We start from the raw sequence: 19,350 nt of genomic DNA, 5'->3' as shown, positions 1-19,350 counted from the left end.
GGAATTAATGTCTGTGTTTTCTTCTAGGAATTCTGTGGTTTTAGGTTTCACATTAAGGTTTAATGCATTTTGAGTTTATTTTTGTATATATTGTAAGGCAGTGGTTTAGTTTCATTCTTGCTGTGTAGCTGTCCATACTTCCAGCACCATTGGTTGACAGTCTTTTCCTTGTTGTATGGTCTTGCCTCCTTTGTCATAGATTATTGGACCATATAAGCATGGATATATTTCTGGGTTCTCTGTTTTGTCCTGAAAACTGCGTATTTTACCTTTATTGTGTAGCTGGGGAAATCAGATTTGCCCCTTCCCCACGGTTTGACTTCTTTTTTAATTGTTGAAGGCTGTGGTGGTCTATTTGTTTGATGAGTGTGCTCCACTGTTTGTGCAGGAACCGTGTTCCTTGTGTCGTGTGGCTGCTGAAGACTGTCCTTAAGTTGCATTCGGGGGTATTTCGACGGAGATTTCCGTGAATGCCAGGAGTGAGTGAGTGAGTGAAAGAGAATGAGAATCTTTTCTAATTTTTGCAGACTGGCTCTGTGTTAGGACTCTCCTTCAGCACATAGGCAGGTTTGCACTGAACATAGGGATTAGCCCAGAGTGAAAGCTTATGGTCTTCTCAGGGGATTTTTGGGCAAGTATCTTACCCTGGGCATGTGTGTGTGGCTTTCTAAATTTCCCAGATAGATGTGTGATTTTGAATGCTCTAATTTCACAAGGAGATTGTCTTTCCAGCTTTTCATCCTAGACTTTAGGCAGTCTGTCGTATGTCTTAGCAGTGACGTTTTGCTCCTCACAGCTGTGGGTAGTTGGTGAGTTTTGTGGTGTTTTCAAGCAATGCTCATGGCTTTTCCAGCCTGGAGAGATCCAAGTTAGACAAATCAGAGCTCAGCCCCTTATGTTAGTCATGTTGGTAGCTCCCGGACTGGTTTAGAACAGATGTATATGATAATTTACAAATACGGTCTGCTATGCTCCCTCCAGAGCAAAGAGCTAGGACCCCACATGGGAATGGGGACCATAGGTTTCATGGCAACTGCCAAGCTTTGGAGGGAGTAATGGGGCAAAGACAAATAAAACACCACAGTTTTCCTACAGTTTTTAAGTTGCCCCCCCCCCTTTTTAATTTAGCATTTGCTTGATTGCTGTAAACCTTGGAATGTTCTACAGAGTTCTGTTTTTCAACATCTCTGTTAGGAGGGGAGGTGGGAGCTATCTACCCCCTCATGTTGCTGATGTCACTTTTCTTTTTGGCTTTTAAACTTTATTAAGAATTAGACACAGGGATACCTGGGTGGCTCAGTGGGTTAAGCCTCTGCCTTCGGCTCCTGTCCTGATCTCAGGGTCCTGGGATCGAGCCCTGCGTGGGGCTCTCTGCTCAGCAGGGAGCCCATTTCCCCTCTCTGCCTGCTTCTCTGCCTGCTTGTGATCTCTGTCTGTCAAATAAATAAAATAAAATCTTAAAAAAAAAAGAATTAGATAAGAAAGTGACTTTTATGTCTGGCCACTTCAGAATTCGAGCTGCTGAAGAAAAATGTCTTCTCTATGAGCTTATGTTCAAGTAGTTTCCTAGAACTCACTACTTTCCTCCCTGTCAGGCCTTCTCGTTTCATGGATGTGTCGTTACGGAGCTTTTCCCTGTGCTGTGACCTGCTAAGCCGGGTTTGTCACACGGCAGTCACTTCCTGTAAGGATGCTCTAGAAAATCATCTTCACGTGATTGTTGGTACACTCATCCCCCTTGTGGATGGTCACATGGAGGTGCAAGAACAGGTACTGCCCCAGATCTTCTCGAGATACATGAAATAACCTTGGTACAGAGTGTTCTTGAAAGGAGCTAAATGTTTTATGTTTACTCGGTGTAATTAGTGTAATTAGTCATTTCAGTGAAAATATTCTTTGAAAAATGGTTAGAAAAACATTTTCAGTGAATTAATATTTATAATCCTTTAATTACAGAGCACTTAGTAATTTTGATCTCACAAATAACCTAGGAGTTTCTCTCTCTTCGGTTGAAGTGTAGAGGTGACAACAACCAGGGACAGCAGTTGACATCACTGTGATGGTGCAGGAGGTATTAGGTCTACAGAATGTTCCAGTGATACTGGCACTTTTCTGTCCCACTGCCTATCCTGTAGCAGCACCTTACACACTTGCTCAGTCATTTGAAAGCACAGGGACAGTCACAGGTGGTGCTGTAGAAGTAATTAGAACATTCTTATCGAGCTGGGTCAGTAGAGTTTTTATTATTTAGTACAGTAGGTTTGGTTGTTGTACTTTAAAATATAATTAAACCATTTTTCCGTTTTGATTTTTTTTTCTTCTTTAAATTATGTTTAGGTATTGGACTTGTTGAAATACTTAGTGATAGATAACAAGGATAATGAAAACCTCTATATGACAATTAAACTTCTAGATCCTTTCCCTGACCACGATGTCTTTAAGGATTTGCGCATTACTCAGCAGAAAATTAAATACAGTAAAGGACCCTTTTCACTTTTGGAGGTAATAATTATTCCATCATCTTACTATTTTGTATTAGGATAGAGAGCAGTACTTTTTGAAAACTTCCAATTCTCTAAAAGTAAAAAACTGAATCTTTTTAAAAAATTATGTTTAAAAAAAAATAACATAAGATTTGCCCCCTTTTCAACAAATAAAAAGCTGAATCTTAATATATCCTCCTGTATTGCAGTAAAATTATAACTATCAAGGTTTCTTGGTTAAGATCTGAAACTAAATAATGAAGGAATCTGATCTAAAATATGCTTGATTTTCATACACATCTAATCTGTTAGTATCTTAAAATTACCATCTGATCCTTTGAGGGACAACTTAATGTTTGAATTAGAGATGATATTTGACTTTTTAAGGGTTTTTTCCAGTCTTAATCTTACTTTAATCTTTATAAACTTGAAAATTATGTTCACGTGTAATTTTTGGTATAAATTTTATAATTTTAATACCGTATGCTGTATTTGATTATATATCAATATGACAATATACTTAAATGTACTAAGATATAAAACTAGAGTTACAGTACTAAATATGTACTAAATAATTAGAAATATAAGCTTTTCCTTTGGAGGATGCTATTACAATCTTAAAATCTTAAGTATGTTATCATGAGAGAGTCTGTTACAATTTAAGTGATTATAACATTGGCAAATTTGCAATGGAAGAAGGCATTTGTTTCTACCTCATGTGGCATTAATAGTGATATGAATCAGTGTCTGTAAAAGACACATAACTAATTTTTTTCTCTGAGTTTTATTTGATAGACCTCATCTATGTCCAAAAAGCACATTACATTTTTAACTGATTTTCTGTTTTAGGAAATAAATCATTTTCTCTCCGTGAGTGTTTATGATGCACTTCCTTTGACGAGGCTGGAAGGACTCAAGGATCTCCGCAGACAGCTAGCTCAGCACAAGGACCAGATGGTGGACCTCATGAGAGCATCTCAGGGTACTGACGTTACTGACGTGGGTTATTTGTATGTCTTTCTTTTGGAGAGTCTTTTATAAATTCTTACTCTTTGTTTAATTGACATGGGCTGACCTTAGACTCTCATCATGTAGTTCATCATTTCTCATCTCCATGTAAAAGAGATTGTGAGTGATCTCCTCACCTTGAATTAACCCCATTTTATCCATATGCTACACCTCTGCCAGAATGGTTTCTCTAAACCCAGACACAATCATGTTACTCTACGGCTTGAAACGTTTTTGACCACTTCCCTAGCGCCTGAAAGAAACATTTGAATTCCTTAGGGCCAGGCATATGGGGAATCTGTGCGTATTGCTCCAACTTGTTTAAATAAAAGAAACGTATCCCACTCTAAGTCTCCTAGGTATGTGCATGTGTATAACGTGGATGTGTACGTGTGTGTGTGTGTGTGTGTGTGTACTTTTCTATATACACACATATTTGTATATGTTGTTAGTATTTTTTTTTCTTAAGAAAACATTCATTTTTATGTTACTTTGAGTTAGGTTATTTTAAGTATTGTACTTAGGGGAAACTTTTTCTAATATGTTTTGATTTTCATCTTTTACCCATTAATTTCCTATTTCCATGGTGGTTTTTTTTCCCCAGTAGTTTTAAAAACTAATTTTGGTCTAGATCATATGAGCTTGGAGTTTATAGTGCATTTGTTCTGAGATGCGTGTGTGCGTGTGTGTGTAAAAGATGATCACCTCTTTCTTTTGTTCTTATGTGTTTGGATAATTCATTGGTCCAGACCTGTCTTGTCCAAAACAGCCAGTAGCTGTTTTTAGACATTTAAATTTCAGTGAATTAAAGTTCAGTAAAATTTATTTATTTATTTATTTATTTTTAAAAATTTATTTATTTGTTAGAGAGAGCGAGCGAGCACAGGCAGGCAGAGTGGCAGGCAGAGGCAGAGGGAGAAGCAGGCTCCCCGCCGAGCAAGGAGCCCGATGTGGGACTCGATCCCAGGACGCTGGGATCATGACCTGAGCCGAAGGCAGCCGCTTAACCAACTGAGCCACCCAGGCGTCCCTAAAGTTCAGTAAAATTTAAAATTGAGTTTCGTTATCTTACTAGCACATGTCAGGTTCTCAGGAGTAATGACGCTCATGGCTGTTGTTGGACAGTGCACGTTATAGAACGTTTCTATCATTGTGGAAAGTTCCATCAGGCATTGCTGGTCTAGACTGAATCTAGGGGTTAAAGACCAAAGTGTGCTTCCAGATTTCTTGTCAGTTAATGTTGAATGATTTTCGTATTTCTTACTCTTAGTGATTTTGCTAAGGTATTGGCTGATTGGCGCAGCTTCTCTTTCTCTGTCTGCCAGATAGTGCTTCGCTGTCACTGTTCCACGGCTGTTTTACAAGGAAGTTCAGATACATTCACATTGTTTTTTGACCAGCTTGTGTTTTAAAACCTTGTTTTTTAAAAACCTTTATGAAAGTTTTCAAGTCAGATAATCTATAAATGTATTGTAAGGAAACGTGTTTTCTCCATTGTAGTTGAAACCATTTTTTTCTAAACTGCTCCTAGATAACCCGCAGGAGGGCATCATGGTGAAGCTCATTGTCAGCTTGTTGCAGTTATGCCGGATGGCCGTGAACCACACTGGGGAAAGGGAGGTTTTAGGTAAACCCTTTGGCTAAATGAGTGTGAGTTTTTATGTTGGAGTTGTCATCTCTGTTTTCAAATTCAGTAAAAGTTTGTCAATTTGGGATAATAGGGCACCGTGAGGTGCTAGCCGAGTTGTATTTCTGTTTAGTTGAAGTGTCCCTAAGCAGCCCTCCTTTTCTATTTTCCTTCCTTAAACATTTGCATAAAGTGAAAATTAGTGATTTACACATGTGCATCCCTGTTGACTTAAAAACATCTTACAAATTTAGGAGAAGTCACAAATAAGTATTTGTAGTATTAGGTTGCAAATAAATTGACTTCTGATATATTTTATAAACATAACTGACAAGTACTTACGGATCTTTTTTATAGGGCAGAGTAAGAATGAGCATTTGGAGGGCTAGGTGAATTAAACGCAGATAGGAAAATCACATCCGGGCCCTTTCCTACCATGATTTGGGGGGTATCCTAGTGTCAGGTAAATAGCCACCACACATCCCACCTAGAAGAGGTGTTTAGACTTGGTGATCACTGGATGAAGTCACCTGGACACTGTCATGACAGCGTTGCTTCAAATAAGGGAAATGGAGGAGTAAAAGGTGCTTCACACATTCTACTTTCTTCCAGTGGAGTCTTTCTTGTCTTCTCAGTGGGAGCCTAATAACTGGAGCATTTCTTTATTTTATAAGTTTTTTTACTGAAATATACTTTACATACAGAAAAGTATACAGATAGCAGTATGTACCTTGGAAGTTTTCATAGGCAGAAAGTACCTGTGCATCTAGCACCCAGACCAAGAAACTTGAAACAAGAGCCTTACCAGCACCCTGGAAGTTTCCTCTGACCAAGGAATTCACATGTTTATCCGTAGTTTAACTGTTTCTAGGGGCAGACCTGATTTGCTCCACGAGCCCGGAGCAGCTTTCCTGTGTAGCATAAAAACGTTAGTATGGTTGTTCATCATTCTTAGCGGTGAGAGACCAAAAACTTTCACCCCCAGGTCAGGAAGGAGACAGGTTTCCTGCTTTCGGCAGTGCTGGTCCACGTCGTACTGGAGGTTCTAGCCAGAGCAGTGGAACAAGAAGAAAAGAAAAAGCATCCAGAATGGAAAGAAAGAAATAAAACTGTCTGTAGTCACAGATGACATGATGCTACATCTAGAAAATCCCAGAGAATCTGTAAGAAACCTACTGTAATAAAGCTAGTAAATGAATTTAACACAATGGCAGGATATAGGCCACACCCAAAATTTAGTTGTGTTTCTATATACCCTCAGTGAACAATCTAGAAAGAAAATTTCATTCCATTTATAATTCTGTTTATAATAGCGTCTAAGAGAATCCAGTGCTTGGGGATAAGTTTAATCAAGCAAGTGAAAGCCTCGTATGCTGTTTGTCAAAAGTGAGTCACCATGTACACCCCACACTCGGGGAGAGGAACTTGGCCTCCACCTTTTGAAAGTAGAGCTATCAAAAAATTTGTGAGTGTATTTTAATTAAAGTCCCTCACAGCTGGGAAAGAGCATCAGGCTGTTCTCTGGCAGGAACTGTTCTGTCTTCATCTGGATAGTGACAACACAGGTGGAAAAAAATGTGTGTGTGAATTTTCACTGAACTGAGTTTTTAAGATTTATGTACTTTATGTATAAATACCTCAAAAATGTTTTAACAGCTTTAAAGTCTGTTGATGAGTTCATACAGTAGCTGTCTTTAGACTTTCATCCTTACTATCTATATTCTGTTACTAATTTTATAGGGGAAAGTATCGTTTGCCTGCATGGATATATAAAGAAAATGCTACAATATATAGTAGCTTCTTTAATCTATACAGAATCTTTGAGAAACCACTTAAATCTTGAAGGATGATGAAACATGGTATTTTTGAAATTAGAAAACTTGTTTTTATGGGAGATCTTTTAGCAACAACTGTACTGAAAAGGTATTTCTAAATCTAGAGGCTGTTGGGAGCTGCCTGGGAGAAGTGGGTCCTGTCGATTTCTCCACAATAGCCATACAGCATAGTAGAAATACATCTTCTACCAAGGCCTCCGAGTTATTTGTAGATAAGGAACTTCAGTGGACCTTTGTAACGCTGACCTACCTGAACAACACGCTCGTAGAAGATTGGTGAGTATGGGATGACCCTGTATATCTGCTCGCATCTACTTCATCTGACATTCAGGGAGATTGATACTTTACCGAAATTAACATCTCCTGAAACCAAAGCATTCTCCTTCAACTTGCCATAATCCCTGAAGCCCTGCTATGTGCCAGGCACTGGATTCACGGACGAGCATACCAGACCAGGTCCATGTTGAATTCTAGTGACCGTAGACTGGACAAACAATAAGAAAATGCCAGGTGGTTCGATACAGAACATCAAAAATAGGAGAATTGCAAAAGCACATGTTTTGGGCACTTGTCAAAATCAAAGGCACTGTGCTCATTGAAAATATTTTGATCCTTTTAAAATAAGTCCTAGAGAGGAAGCGTCATAACTCCAGAAATCTTGAGGTAATCAGACAGGGTTTTCTTTTGCCCATTTTAATTGTTTATGCAAATAAAATTGCTGCAGATTCTGTCCTCATTTCTGTTTGGTGCTGTGAGATTGCTTCTGCATTTATTCCTTTGCCGCCCTCCCCCACTGCAGTGATTAATAACTCAGGTTTACTGAAAGAATATTAAAAATTTTTGATAATTTTGGCATTGTTGCTGTAGAATTTTAATTACCAAGTTTTTTTGTTTTGTTTTGTTTTTTTAAGATTTTATTTGGGAGGGAGAGAAAGAGAGAACACAAGCAGGGAGGGGCAGAGGGAGAGGGAGAAGCAGACTCCCCATTGAGCACGGAGCCTGACCTGAGGCTGGATCCCAGGACCTTGAGATCATGACCTGAACTAAAGACAGACGCTTAACCAACTGAGCCACCCAGTTGCCCCTTGACTTTTTATTTAAAGGATTTTATTTATTTGGCAGAGAGGCAAGCAGAGAAAGAGGGGGAAGCAGGCTCCCTGCCGAGCAGAGAGCCCGATGCGGGGCTCGATCCCAGGACCCTGGGATCATGACCTGAGCCGAAGGCAGAGGCTTAACCCACTGAGCCACCCAGGCGCCCCGACTTTTTATTTATAGATGTAAGATTTCCTGAATAAAAACTGCCTGACACAGTTGACCTTTACACTTTATAGTTGAATGACACAGGTTTCAACTGCCTGGGTCCACTTATATGTGGACTTTTTTCGATAAATACAGTATAGTACATAAATGTATCTTCTCTTTTATATTCTCAAATATTCTCTTTTATATTCTTCAAAACATTTTCTTTTCTCTAGATTATTTTGTTGTAAAAGTACAGTATGTAACACATACATAAATCTATGTTGACTGTGTTATCTGTATGTCTTCCTGTCAACAGCAGGGTATTAGTGGTTAAGTTTTGGGGGAGTTAGGATTTAAATACAGATTTGACTGTGTGGAGATCAGTGCTCCTAAGTCTTTCAAGGGTCAACCTGTAAAATAAATTTAAAATTTTAGATTTAAAAATTTTTTGGAGGTTGTTTCACATTTATCAGTAGTTGATAATACTTAGTAAGCATCTGAATTATATGTTTTTCAGTGTCAAAGTGCGATCAGCTGCTGTTACCTGTTTGAAAAGCATTTTAGCTACAAAGACTGGACATAGTTTCTGGGAGATTTATAAGATGACACCTGATCCCATGCTGATCTATCTGCAGCCTTTTAGAACATCCAAAAAAAAGGTCTCTCAAATAATAAATGTTTATTGAATATCCAGACAGTTCTCTTTGCTGTGGGATATGAATATCAAGTTGCCTAAATAGTATTATACTAACATTTAACTTTTCTTAGAAGTAATTCCAGCTGTATTTGAATCCAGGGGATTTGTGTTTTTAATTATAGCAGTGTGGAAAAGTTGAGATAGAAGGGTCAGCTTACAACTGATTTGGGGGGACAGGACACGTTCTTAACAATAGGCCTTTCGTCTTAGGAGTAGAAAACCCTTACACTGATGCCATGAAATCCATTGATGCTGGTGTGGTTTGTAGGTATTGTGCAACAAGCAAGTGTGTATTTCTGTAAGAAGTTAAAGTATCACAGCCGCCTAGTGAAGTATAAGATGACCTGTAGGTTCTCCCTTTTTTCCACTTTAATATCATAGCCACGTTTGACTCGAAGGACTCTGAAGGATATTTAAGAACTCTTGCTTCTCTTTTAGTCTAAGTATTCCTCTTTAATAGTTTCTTTTCCTAAAGCTATTGGGAGATAAACAGTAGAATTTTCACCAAATTAACTTTGGGACATATACCCATTGTAGTCATAGCCTTTTTAATATATCATAAATATAATTTTGGTCTTAGTGAAATTACTGGTAATATAAACTATTAATAAAACCAGTAATATAATCTGTAAAACACAGTAGTTTTTTTTTTTTTTTTTTTTTTAAGTCTTAACACTGTAGTTTTAACATTTTGAAGTCAGTTCTCTGTGGTAGACTTGGAGCGGTTTTGTCCATGAGACCAGTGAGGCAGAGTTTGTGATGTGTGTCTCATGCTACTAGTGAGCTGTGAGTAGATCTCAACTATCCTGCTGCCTAGACCAGTAATTCTTTATTATACCACTTGGCATAAATACATAATGTATTTGGCATAAAATACATAAATGTATTTTAATTTTAAGAGTTATCCATTGCCTCCAGAATTATTTTAAACTATTTTTAGTTTGGTTTAGAAACAGATTTATGCCTAGATATTTGTTCTGCATGGGAAAGAGAAAATATATTTCTAATTTCTGTATTTACATGTTTTGACTGTTTTCTTTCTAGTTTTTGGAAGTGCCCAGACTAGACAAAGAAAATCCTTTAGAAGGCCTGGATGATATGAGCCTGTGGATTCCTCAAAGTGAAAACCATGACGTTTGGATAAAGAGGCTGACTTGTGCTTTTTTGGATAGTGGAGGCACAAAAAGTGAAATTCTTCAATTATTAAAGCCAATGTGTGAAGTAAGAAGATTAATGAGTCTGCCTTAATCCCTTTCTACCTGTGCTTTTTGTATTTGAGCCTTCTCTTTGTGGTTTCCTTGGTTGTGCCATTCCATTTGGCTTCTGAGTCCGTATTTATGGCCTCTCTTTCTAAAAAAGAGTGTGGGGGTCATGCATGTCATCTCCAGGAAGCGTCACCTGTGCTCAGCTGTTGGGAATCCACCAGACAGGGCATCTTCATGTAGCGGGAGCCCCGTGTGGTCGGGTCAGCTGTGGCGGAGCTACATAGCGGCTGAGCTCTAAAGGGTGCCCTGCAGCGTTTGTTACTGGCAGTAGTTAAAATACTGATGATTGTAAATTACTTAGAGTAACCAAAAGTCTGCTTTTTCTTAGTTTGTTTTTTTTAAGGTTGTTGTCATTTACTTTCCTTAGTATACTTTCTTGAGTAAGGAAAAGATAGGGTAGTAGTTAACATTGCTTTTTTATTTTTATTTAATTTTTGTCTTTTTAAAGATTTATTTGTTTATTAGAGAGAGAGAGTGAGCAGGCACTCTCTTTCTCACCCTTCCCACTCTAGAGAAAGAATTCCAGGCAGATGCCATGCTAAGTGTGGAACCTGACGCGGGGTTCCATCTCATGAACCCGAGCTCACGACCAGAGCCAAAACCAAGGGTTGAATGCTTCCCTTACTGTACCACCCAGGCGCTCCTGCTTTTTTATTTTTGAAGGTCTAATACAGTTTGTTTCAGTAGAGTAAGGGCCTATGCCAAATCAAACAAAATTTACATGCTTTTATCAAGTATGCCATCCAAAGCAGTGTAGTATCATGATTCTTTAAGATTTTAATGCTAATGTAATTTATATGGTCCCGTCAAGCATGATTCAGTGATAGTTCGAAAACAAAATGTCTGACTAGTTCAAACATGTACCAGTTAAAAGTAACTAACTGATAGACAATGGCGTGGATGGAACTGGAGGGTATTATGCTGAGCGATATAAGCCAGTCAGGGAAAGACAAATACCATGTGATTTCACTCATTTATGGAACTTAAGAAACAAAACAGATAAATGTAGGGGAAGGGGGTAAAAGAAAGAGAGAGAAACAAACCGTAAGAGACCGTTTGTGGCAGAGAACAGACAGAAGGTTGATAGGAGGTGAGTGTGGGGGATGGGCTGGACGGGGGATGGGCATTAAGGAGGGCTTGAGGGCACTTGTGATGAGCCCTGGGTGTTGTATGTAAGCGATGAATCACTGAATTCCACTCCTGAAACCAATTTTACCATGTATGTTAACTAATTAGAACTCAAGTAAAAACTTGAAATAAGAAACCCAAACCGATAGTGGAGAGTATTTTGATAAAGTACCTTCAGTGAAAGCAGTTTAAAAAGCAGTCTAAGTGCCAGCGGTGAGTAAATTATCACACCCCGAGTTACTGCGCTGTACTTGTACTGAGTCCGCTCGGTGATAGCCTCGACACACAGCACGCTTCCTGTTGGTGAACATGGCAAAGGGCTTTTTATAAAGTTCTGACTTCGCGCCACAAGATAAAATGTTCCAGATACACATATACACAACACCCCAATTCCAGATTCCTCCAGTTCTTTATTTCTGAAACTGCCGTTTTTACTTGTCTTTATTTTAAAAAGAAAGTGTGCATTTGGTAATCTGTCGTCTGTTCTGTGAGTGTGGTATGTGATGAGTACATGAAGAGAGTACCCTGACGAAGGTAAGGTTGCATACTATTTTAATGTACCACGAGGATGAAAGTGCTTTTCTACACTTAGGAGTGTATCAGAGATAAGTACCCACATTGTATACTCAAATTGGAGTTTATTAAAATAATAAACACTTGAACATGCCTGTTGTAGCTTTTCACTGAGTGTAGAAAATGTACAAAAATCAGATTTTCAGCTTTTCTCTTAAACTTTGATTCCCCATTTTCCTTTATATCAAATTAGAAAACTGTTATTAGTAACACTTTCCAACTCTGAAATTTTATTTGCAGTCATGATGTAATAATTTCATTTGTAAGCAGCATCCTGTTTCGTTATGTGCATATGACCCAGATTGGCAATGGACGGTTGTCGTGTAATGAACACATTTGTTTCACCTCGACACTGTAGGTTACTTTGATTTTTCTTGAGCCCTGCCTGGTACATCCATTTTGTGTGTGTTTTAGAGATACATTGAATTCATGACAGATTCGTCTATCATTTTTCTTTTAAGTCTAAGATGCCAGTAATGGAATGAAATTGTTAAGCGAAATAGATTATTTCCACGTGGACTGTTGACGCCACTTGTTTGTATGTTCCAGGTGAAAACGGACTTTTGTCAGACTGTGCTTCCGTACTTGATTCATGATATTTTACTCCAAGATACAGATGAATCGTGGAGAAACCTGCTTTCTGCACACGTTCAGGGATTTTTCACAAACTGTTTCAGACACTCCTCACCAACGAGCAGATCCACAACCCCTGCAAATTTGGATTCAGGTATTTGGTTAAATTTCTAGCATTTATACTGTTAACTTCTCAGTTCTAGAGAAAGATTTTGTTTGAATCCCTTCAGGATGCCATATTGGCTTAATTCTGTAACCTCAAAGTATTTATCTTCTCATCATCTGGAGCATGGAGATGAAAGTTGTGGTCCGTTTTCCGTGAGACAGTATGTGTAAATTACGCACCTGGGTTAGCACTCGATGCGGAATACTTCACCAGGGAATTTTGGCTGCTGATAGTGGAGCGGCTCACGGAGTGTTCTGTGTGTGCTTGGTACTGGCACCCCAGATACGAAGAAGACAGCCTACATCCTCGCAGTGGGAAAAGCAGACAAATAAATGCAAGCAAATATTCTGGGTCCTGTACTGGAAGATAGGTTGAAATTTTTTTTTTTTTTTAATTTTTTTATTTTAATAAACATATAATGTATTTTTATCCCCAGGGGTACAGGTCTGTGAATCGTCTGGTTTACACATTTCACAGCACTCATCATAGCACATACCCTCCCCAATGTCCATTTCCCCACCACCCTCTCCCATCCCCCTTCCCCCCCGCAACCCTCAGTCTGTTTCTTGAGATTGAGTCTTTTATGGTTTGTCTCCCTCCCAATCCCATCTTTTCATTTTTTCTTTTCCTACCTCCCCCCAAACCCCCCCACCTTGCATCTCCACTTCCTCATATCAAAGAGATCATATGATAGTTGTCTTTCTCCGATTGACTTATTTCGCTAAGCATGATACCCTCTAGTTCCATCCACGTCGTCGCAAATGGCAAGATTTCATGTCTTTTGATGGCTGCATAGTATTCCATTGTGTATATATACCACATCTTCTTTATCCATTCATCTGTTGATGGACATCTAGGCGCTTTCCACAGTTTGGCTATTGTGGACATTGCTGCTATAAACATTCGGGTGCACGTGCCCCTTCGGAGCACCACGTTTGTATCTTTAGGATATATACCCAGGAGTGCAATTGCTGGGTCGTAGGGTAGCTCTATTTTCAGTTTTTTGAGGAACCTCCACACTGTTTTCCAGAGTGGTTGCACCAGCTTGCATTCCCACCAACAGTGTAGGAGGGTTCCCCTCTCTCCGCATCCTCGCCAGCATCTGTCATTTCTTGACTTGTTAATTTTAGCCATTCTGACTGGTGTGAGGTGGTATCTCATTGTGGTTTTGATTTGTATTTCCCTGATGCCGAGTGATGTGGAGCATTTTTTCATGTGTCTGTTGGCCATCTGGATGTCTTCCTTGCAGAAATGTCTGTTCATGTCCTCTGCCCATTTCTTGACTGGATTATTTGTTCTTTGGGTATTGAGTTTGATAAGCTCTTTATAGATTTTGGATACGAGCCCTTTATCTGATATGTCGTTTGCAAATATCTTCTCCCATTCTGTCAGTTGTCTTTTGGTTTTGTTAACTGTTTCCTTTGCTGTGCAAAAGCTTTTGATCTTGATGAAATCCCAATAGTTCATTTTTGCCCTTGCTTCTGTTGCCTTTGGCGATGTTCCTAGGAAGAAGTTGCTGCGGTGGAGGTCAAAGAGGTTGCTGCCTGCATTGTCCTCAAGGATTTTGATAGATTCCTTTCGCACATTGAGGTCCTTCATCCACTTTGAGTCTATTTTCGTGTGTGGTGTAAGGAAATAGTCCAATTTCATTTTTCTGCATGTGGCTGTCCAATTTTCCCAGCACCATTTGTTGAAGAGGCTGTCTTTTTTCCATTGGATATTCTTTCCTGCTTTGTCGAAGATTAGTTGACCATAGAGTTGAGGGTCTATTTCTGGGCTCTCTATTCTGTTCCATTGGTCTATATGTCTGTTTTTGTGCCAGTACCATACTGTCTTGATGATGACAGCTTTGTAATAGAGCTTGAAGTCTGGAATTGTGATGCCACCGACTTTGGCTTTCTTTTTCAATATTCCTTTGGCTATTCGAGGTCTTTTCTGGTTCCATATAAATTTTAGGATTATTTGTTCTATTTCTTTAAAAAAAATGGATGGGATTTTGATAGGGATTGCATTAAATGTGTAGATTGCTTTAGGTAAAATAGACATTTTCACAATATTTGTTCTTCCAATCCATGAGCATGGAATATTTTTCCATTTCTTTGTGTCTTCCTCAATTTCTTTCATGAGTACTTTATAGTTTTCTGAGTATAGATTCTTTGCCTCTTTGGTTAGATTAATTCCTAGGTATCTTATGGTTTTGGGTACGATTGTAAATGGGACTGACTCCTCAATTTCTCTTTCTTCTGTCTTGTTGTTGATAGGTTGAAATTTATGGTAAAGTTCTGGCCAACTCATCTTTTTAAAATAACACTTTGTATCACAGAATATTTGTTGTGGATAATAATAGAGAAATTAGCATAAGTTTAAAAATTAAGTTGCCTGTAATCCTATGATCTAGGATCACTGTGGTTAATATTTGGTATATTTCCTTGGATTTTTTTTTTTTTTTTATTTTAAAAGATTTTATTTATTTATTTGACAGACAGAAATCACAAGTAGGCAGAGAGGCAGGCAGAGAGAGAGGGGGAAGCAGGCTCCCCACTCAGCAGAGAGCCCGATGCGGGGCTTGATCCCAGGACACTGGGATCATGACCTGAGCCGAAGGCAGAGGCTTTAATCCACTGAGCCACCCAGGTGCCCCTCCTTGGATTTTTTTTTTAAATAATAGCAACAACAACAAAAAAGCCCCAAAACAAAACAACCCCCTCCCCCAGAAAAAAACAAAATAGATTATACTTTGTTGACTGACATAACTGAATTTCTTTTTATGCTTCATAATAAATATTTCCCACAGTAGGAACTTACAGCAGGAGAACTGCCATGAGGAGAGGAATAGTGTGTTGTGTGTGTGTGTATAATACATCCACACGTACTGGAGGGCTCGCTGTGGGTCAGTTTTTCAAACCTAAAATGAAAGGGAAAACATTCACAAATCTAGAGTGTTAACTTATTGTCTTTAATATGTGTTATTAACGTATTTTATGTGCACACATGAAACCAGGTACAGATTCACTTAGTGTACGTGAGAGCAGTGTGCTTCTTGGGCAGGTGTTGATTTGTGTGTTTCCCTGCAGCTAACTTGCTCTTCCCCAGTCTCGACTGTGGTTCCTGTCACTTCCGCGTAGGTTGTGACCACATGATTCTCCCAGTCTTCCTTTCTGTACTGCTGAAACCTCTGCTTGACATGACCGTGGTGTCTGGTCGACCTCAGTTTGCTCTGTCCTGTGTTTTACGAGTTCTTCTCCATTGACAGCACTTACTCATCTCCCCGGTGAAATGATACAATTTTAAACATAGACATGGAAGCTCCTTCTTGTAATCTACCAGATTACAAGTTGGTCTCGTAAATGATCCGCAGTATGCTTATGGGAATTTTCTTTAGATTATCAAAATGAAATTCATGAAATAAAAATTCTCATAGAGACTTTTGCAAACTAAACTATATCTCCTGTCCTTAATTTGGGAAATAAGGTGTACATAGTTCAATTACCAGTAAGCATTTAAACTTTAAATATTTAGATAATAAATATTTAGATAAAGTCATATTAAACAATTTTTATTACTAAACTAATATAATCAGTCACTGCCTACGATGACCTGGCAGCTCATTATGAGCCTGGCCAAGACTTTTTTTCATGCTTACCATATATACATACATATTTATGCTGTCACCATTCATAGGAAAAAATAGCCTGTTTTATTTTACCTCTACGTAAAGTGCCATATCTATATGGCCGTAAAAGAAAAATTAAATTTCACATGTGAAATTCGGTGGTTTAAAAGGAAGGTAGATCCCGATTGCTGTCAGATTAAATGGTTTATCTTTTGTGATGTCTGTCCATTTCCTGCCTTCCCTTGAATGTCTCCTGTGCACCACAGACTCACTTCTCAAAGTAAACTTACCATCTTCATCCCCTTCCCTTGGCCTACTTCTCTCATGTCTTCAGTGAATGGCACTCAGTTGCCCAAGCCTGAGAACCTCTCTCCCATGTCCATCTGGTGGCCAGATCCTGCCAGTTCTCTGTGGTAAAGAATGTGAGTGTCTGTTCCTCACTCGGTCCAGTGTCTCTACTGCCTTCCAGCTCTGGGCTTCGGCACAGGTGGTACTGTTCCAGTAAATTCTTGCTGGCCATCTCAGGAGTGTGACTGGTGCCTGGAACACTGTCACTCTTCTCTCAGATACCACTGTCCCCATGAAACTTCTTTTATTCAGATCAGGTTCCTTTTGATAGGCCTCTCCGTGCCGTCCCCCTGCCCGGTGCTAGCACTCGGCACACTGTGTGGTCACGAGTTCGGTGTACACAGCAATAGCCTGTTGTGTTCAGGATTGTATCCCGAGCACCCAGTACAAATGTAATTAAATTCCCAGTTTTACTAAGCACAGTAGTTTGTTGTTTTTTTTTTTAAGATTTTATTTATTAGGGAGAGAGAGAGAGAGCATGAGCAGGGGAGGGGCAAAAGGAGAGGGAGAAGCAGACTTCCCAAGGACTAGGTCGCTGGACGCGGGGCTTGATCCCGGGACCCTGGGATCATGACCTGAGCTGAAGGAAGGCACTTCACCAACTGAGCCACCTGGATGCCCCTAAGCACAGTAGTTTGTTTCAAAAAATAAGAAATGTCATTAAATTCTGCTTCTCCATTCATACTTATTAAGAACCAGTTTTGTGCCAGGTTCTGCACGTCCTACCAGAAGCACAGAGGGAGGAGTGTGCGTAAGCAGGTCTGTCCGGGACTAAGGGGAGCGCTCTTGCCTTTTCAGAGCCTGAGCACCTGTTCCGATGCTGTGTGGATAAAAAGTCACAGAGGACAATGCTTGCTGTTGTGGACTACATGAGGAGACAGAAGAGGTAACGAAGTCAATATTGCTGCTTGAGTTTGGGGATTTAGCAGTGTTAATTTTAATTTTAGAATTAAATTTTAAATTCTGCTGGTTGAATTTTACCATGATTATTTTAGGTGCTGCTGCTGTAAGGGGCCGTATTTAACTTGTGTGATGCTTGGATCTTCCTGAAATAATCCATGTTCAGGGTGACACTTTGGCTAAGACAGTATCAGGAACTGGATAAGATAAAAGTCTCTTTACTGTGAGTCACGGGCCTCAAAATGCGTGGTTCTGTATACTGTGCTGTGGCGGTGTTCATTTTCTTGATGGTGGCAAGTGGTTCTGTCGTGGTCCTGTCGCACAGTATCTTGTTCCTGTTACTCCTCATGAGAGTTTTAGCGGGGCGTGCAGGGGTTGCCAGGGGTCACGGTCGGATTGACCCGTACTGCTCCTGAGTTGACCAGAGTTGCGAGGAAACGGTGTAGAGGCCGGTGACTGGGGAGGTAGGAATTGGTGGCTTGTGGTGTGCAGGCCGGCTGGTGGCAGTGGTTGACAAAGCGTGGGAAGGAGAGGCAGAAGGAACCTGAAAAATCCCCACACGCCTTTACGTCTGTCCCCCTCTTCCATCCTGCTCCGCTCCTAGAAGCGCTGGGTCTTTCAGCGTCTTGGCGGCCACTTAGAAAGTTACTGATTCACTTGCTTGTCCTGTACCAGACCCTCTTCTGAGAAGGCCCGGAAAGGGCTTTAACTGCAGCTGAAGCCTCTCTTTCCTCGGTGTGGGGAAGCCTCTCGCCTTGGAGTCGTCCGGTGTGGAATTCTCATCGAGGTGGAATGGTCTTGACCTGGGCAGGCCCCGGAGAGCGTGGAAGTTCGTCTTCAGTTCTTGTTCTGAATAGGCCTTGAGGGAGAGCTGGAGAGAATACGAATAGAACAAAGCGTGCAAAGACCCGAGTTCAAGTCCAGGTCTGGGACTTAGGAGCTGTGCGATCTCTGAAATGCAGGTTCCCCGGTAGCTGTAGTTAAGTGTCAGCCCCTGACTCGTCAGCCTGTGAGCATCGTTGAGTCACTGCGGTGACTGTTGATGACGTGTGCTGTCCCCGGGCTTTACAAGTGTGGAAACTGAGGCTCAGAAGTGAGGTTGCTGCAGATGCTACCACTTGCGGTGGGGGGTCTGGCTGGATTTTAACCAGGCTGTGCCCCCTCCACGACCAGCGCCCTTAGCCACTCCCTGTAGTGTCTCATGTGTCCTGACGGTTTTGGAAGAGACGTTATTTCTGGTCCTTTCCGGTCCTGACCTGCTGTTAGCACAGAAGACAGTGGTTTGGTAACTTAGGAAATGAACAGCACTAGGAGAAACACATAGTCGTGTCTTAGCAGAAACAGTCCTTGCATCCAGTTGGGCACTAGAAAAGCTGTGTGTAGGTGTTGCTCGCTGTGCTGGGCGGCCCGTGCTTAGCCTGTGGTCTGTGGGCGCCTTGATGGAGCGCGAACGTGAACCCCACATCTGTATGATCTGATGACCCGTCGCCTTCATGGCTGGTGCTCCACGAAGGGTCAGAGTTCAGCTTCTTCATGCTGAGCGTGGGACAGCTGTATGTTGGGGGGGGGCACGCGGGTTCAGGTGATTTGAGCGTGATTTTCTTTTTCACCAGAGCTCAGTTGCAGTGTATTCTAGACGAGCATGCCTTTCTCTTGATAGTGAAGGTGAAGAAACGGACCTGACCACATGTTACATTTTTCCTTAGACCCTCCTTAGGAACAGTTTTCGATGATGCCTTCTGGCTGGACTTGAATTATCTAGAGGTTGCCAAGGTCGCTCAGTCTTGTGCTGCTCACTTCACGGCATTGCTCTACGCAGAAATCTACGCAGATAAGAAAAGCATGGAAGACCAGGACAGACGGTAATGGGATTCAGACCTTTGGTTTTTTAA

The 19,350-nt window shown here is 40.4% G+C and overlaps 1 protein-coding gene across 1 annotated transcript in view; it reads left to right on the top strand.

The window, feature by feature from the left end:
- ATM (ATM serine/threonine kinase) overlaps window positions 1-19,350 on the top strand; it is a 127,344-nt gene that overhangs the window by 69,535 nt on the left and 38,459 nt on the right. Inside the window, exons 32-41 of the mRNA XM_080816705.1 lie at window positions 1,596-1,770; window positions 2,338-2,502; window positions 3,333-3,465; window positions 5,023-5,118; window positions 7,058-7,229; window positions 8,713-8,854; window positions 9,937-10,113; window positions 12,408-12,585; window positions 17,357-17,444; window positions 19,165-19,320. Of these exons, the coding sequence (XP_080672831.1) occupies window positions 1,596-1,770; window positions 2,338-2,502; window positions 3,333-3,465; window positions 5,023-5,118; window positions 7,058-7,229; window positions 8,713-8,854; window positions 9,937-10,113; window positions 12,408-12,585; window positions 17,357-17,444; window positions 19,165-19,320 (1,482 nt within the window). The remainder of the gene's footprint in view (window positions 1-1,595; window positions 1,771-2,337; window positions 2,503-3,332; window positions 3,466-5,022; window positions 5,119-7,057; window positions 7,230-8,712; window positions 8,855-9,936; window positions 10,114-12,407; window positions 12,586-17,356; window positions 17,445-19,164; window positions 19,321-19,350) is intronic.

The sequence above is a fragment of the Martes martes genome (assembly GCF_963455335.1).
Source record: "Martes martes genome assembly, chromosome: 10".
Taxonomy (NCBI): domain Eukaryota; kingdom Metazoa; phylum Chordata; class Mammalia; order Carnivora; family Mustelidae; genus Martes; species Martes martes.
Note: the sequence above shows the minus strand (reverse complement) of the source record. Positions and strands in the feature narration are given on the sequence as shown.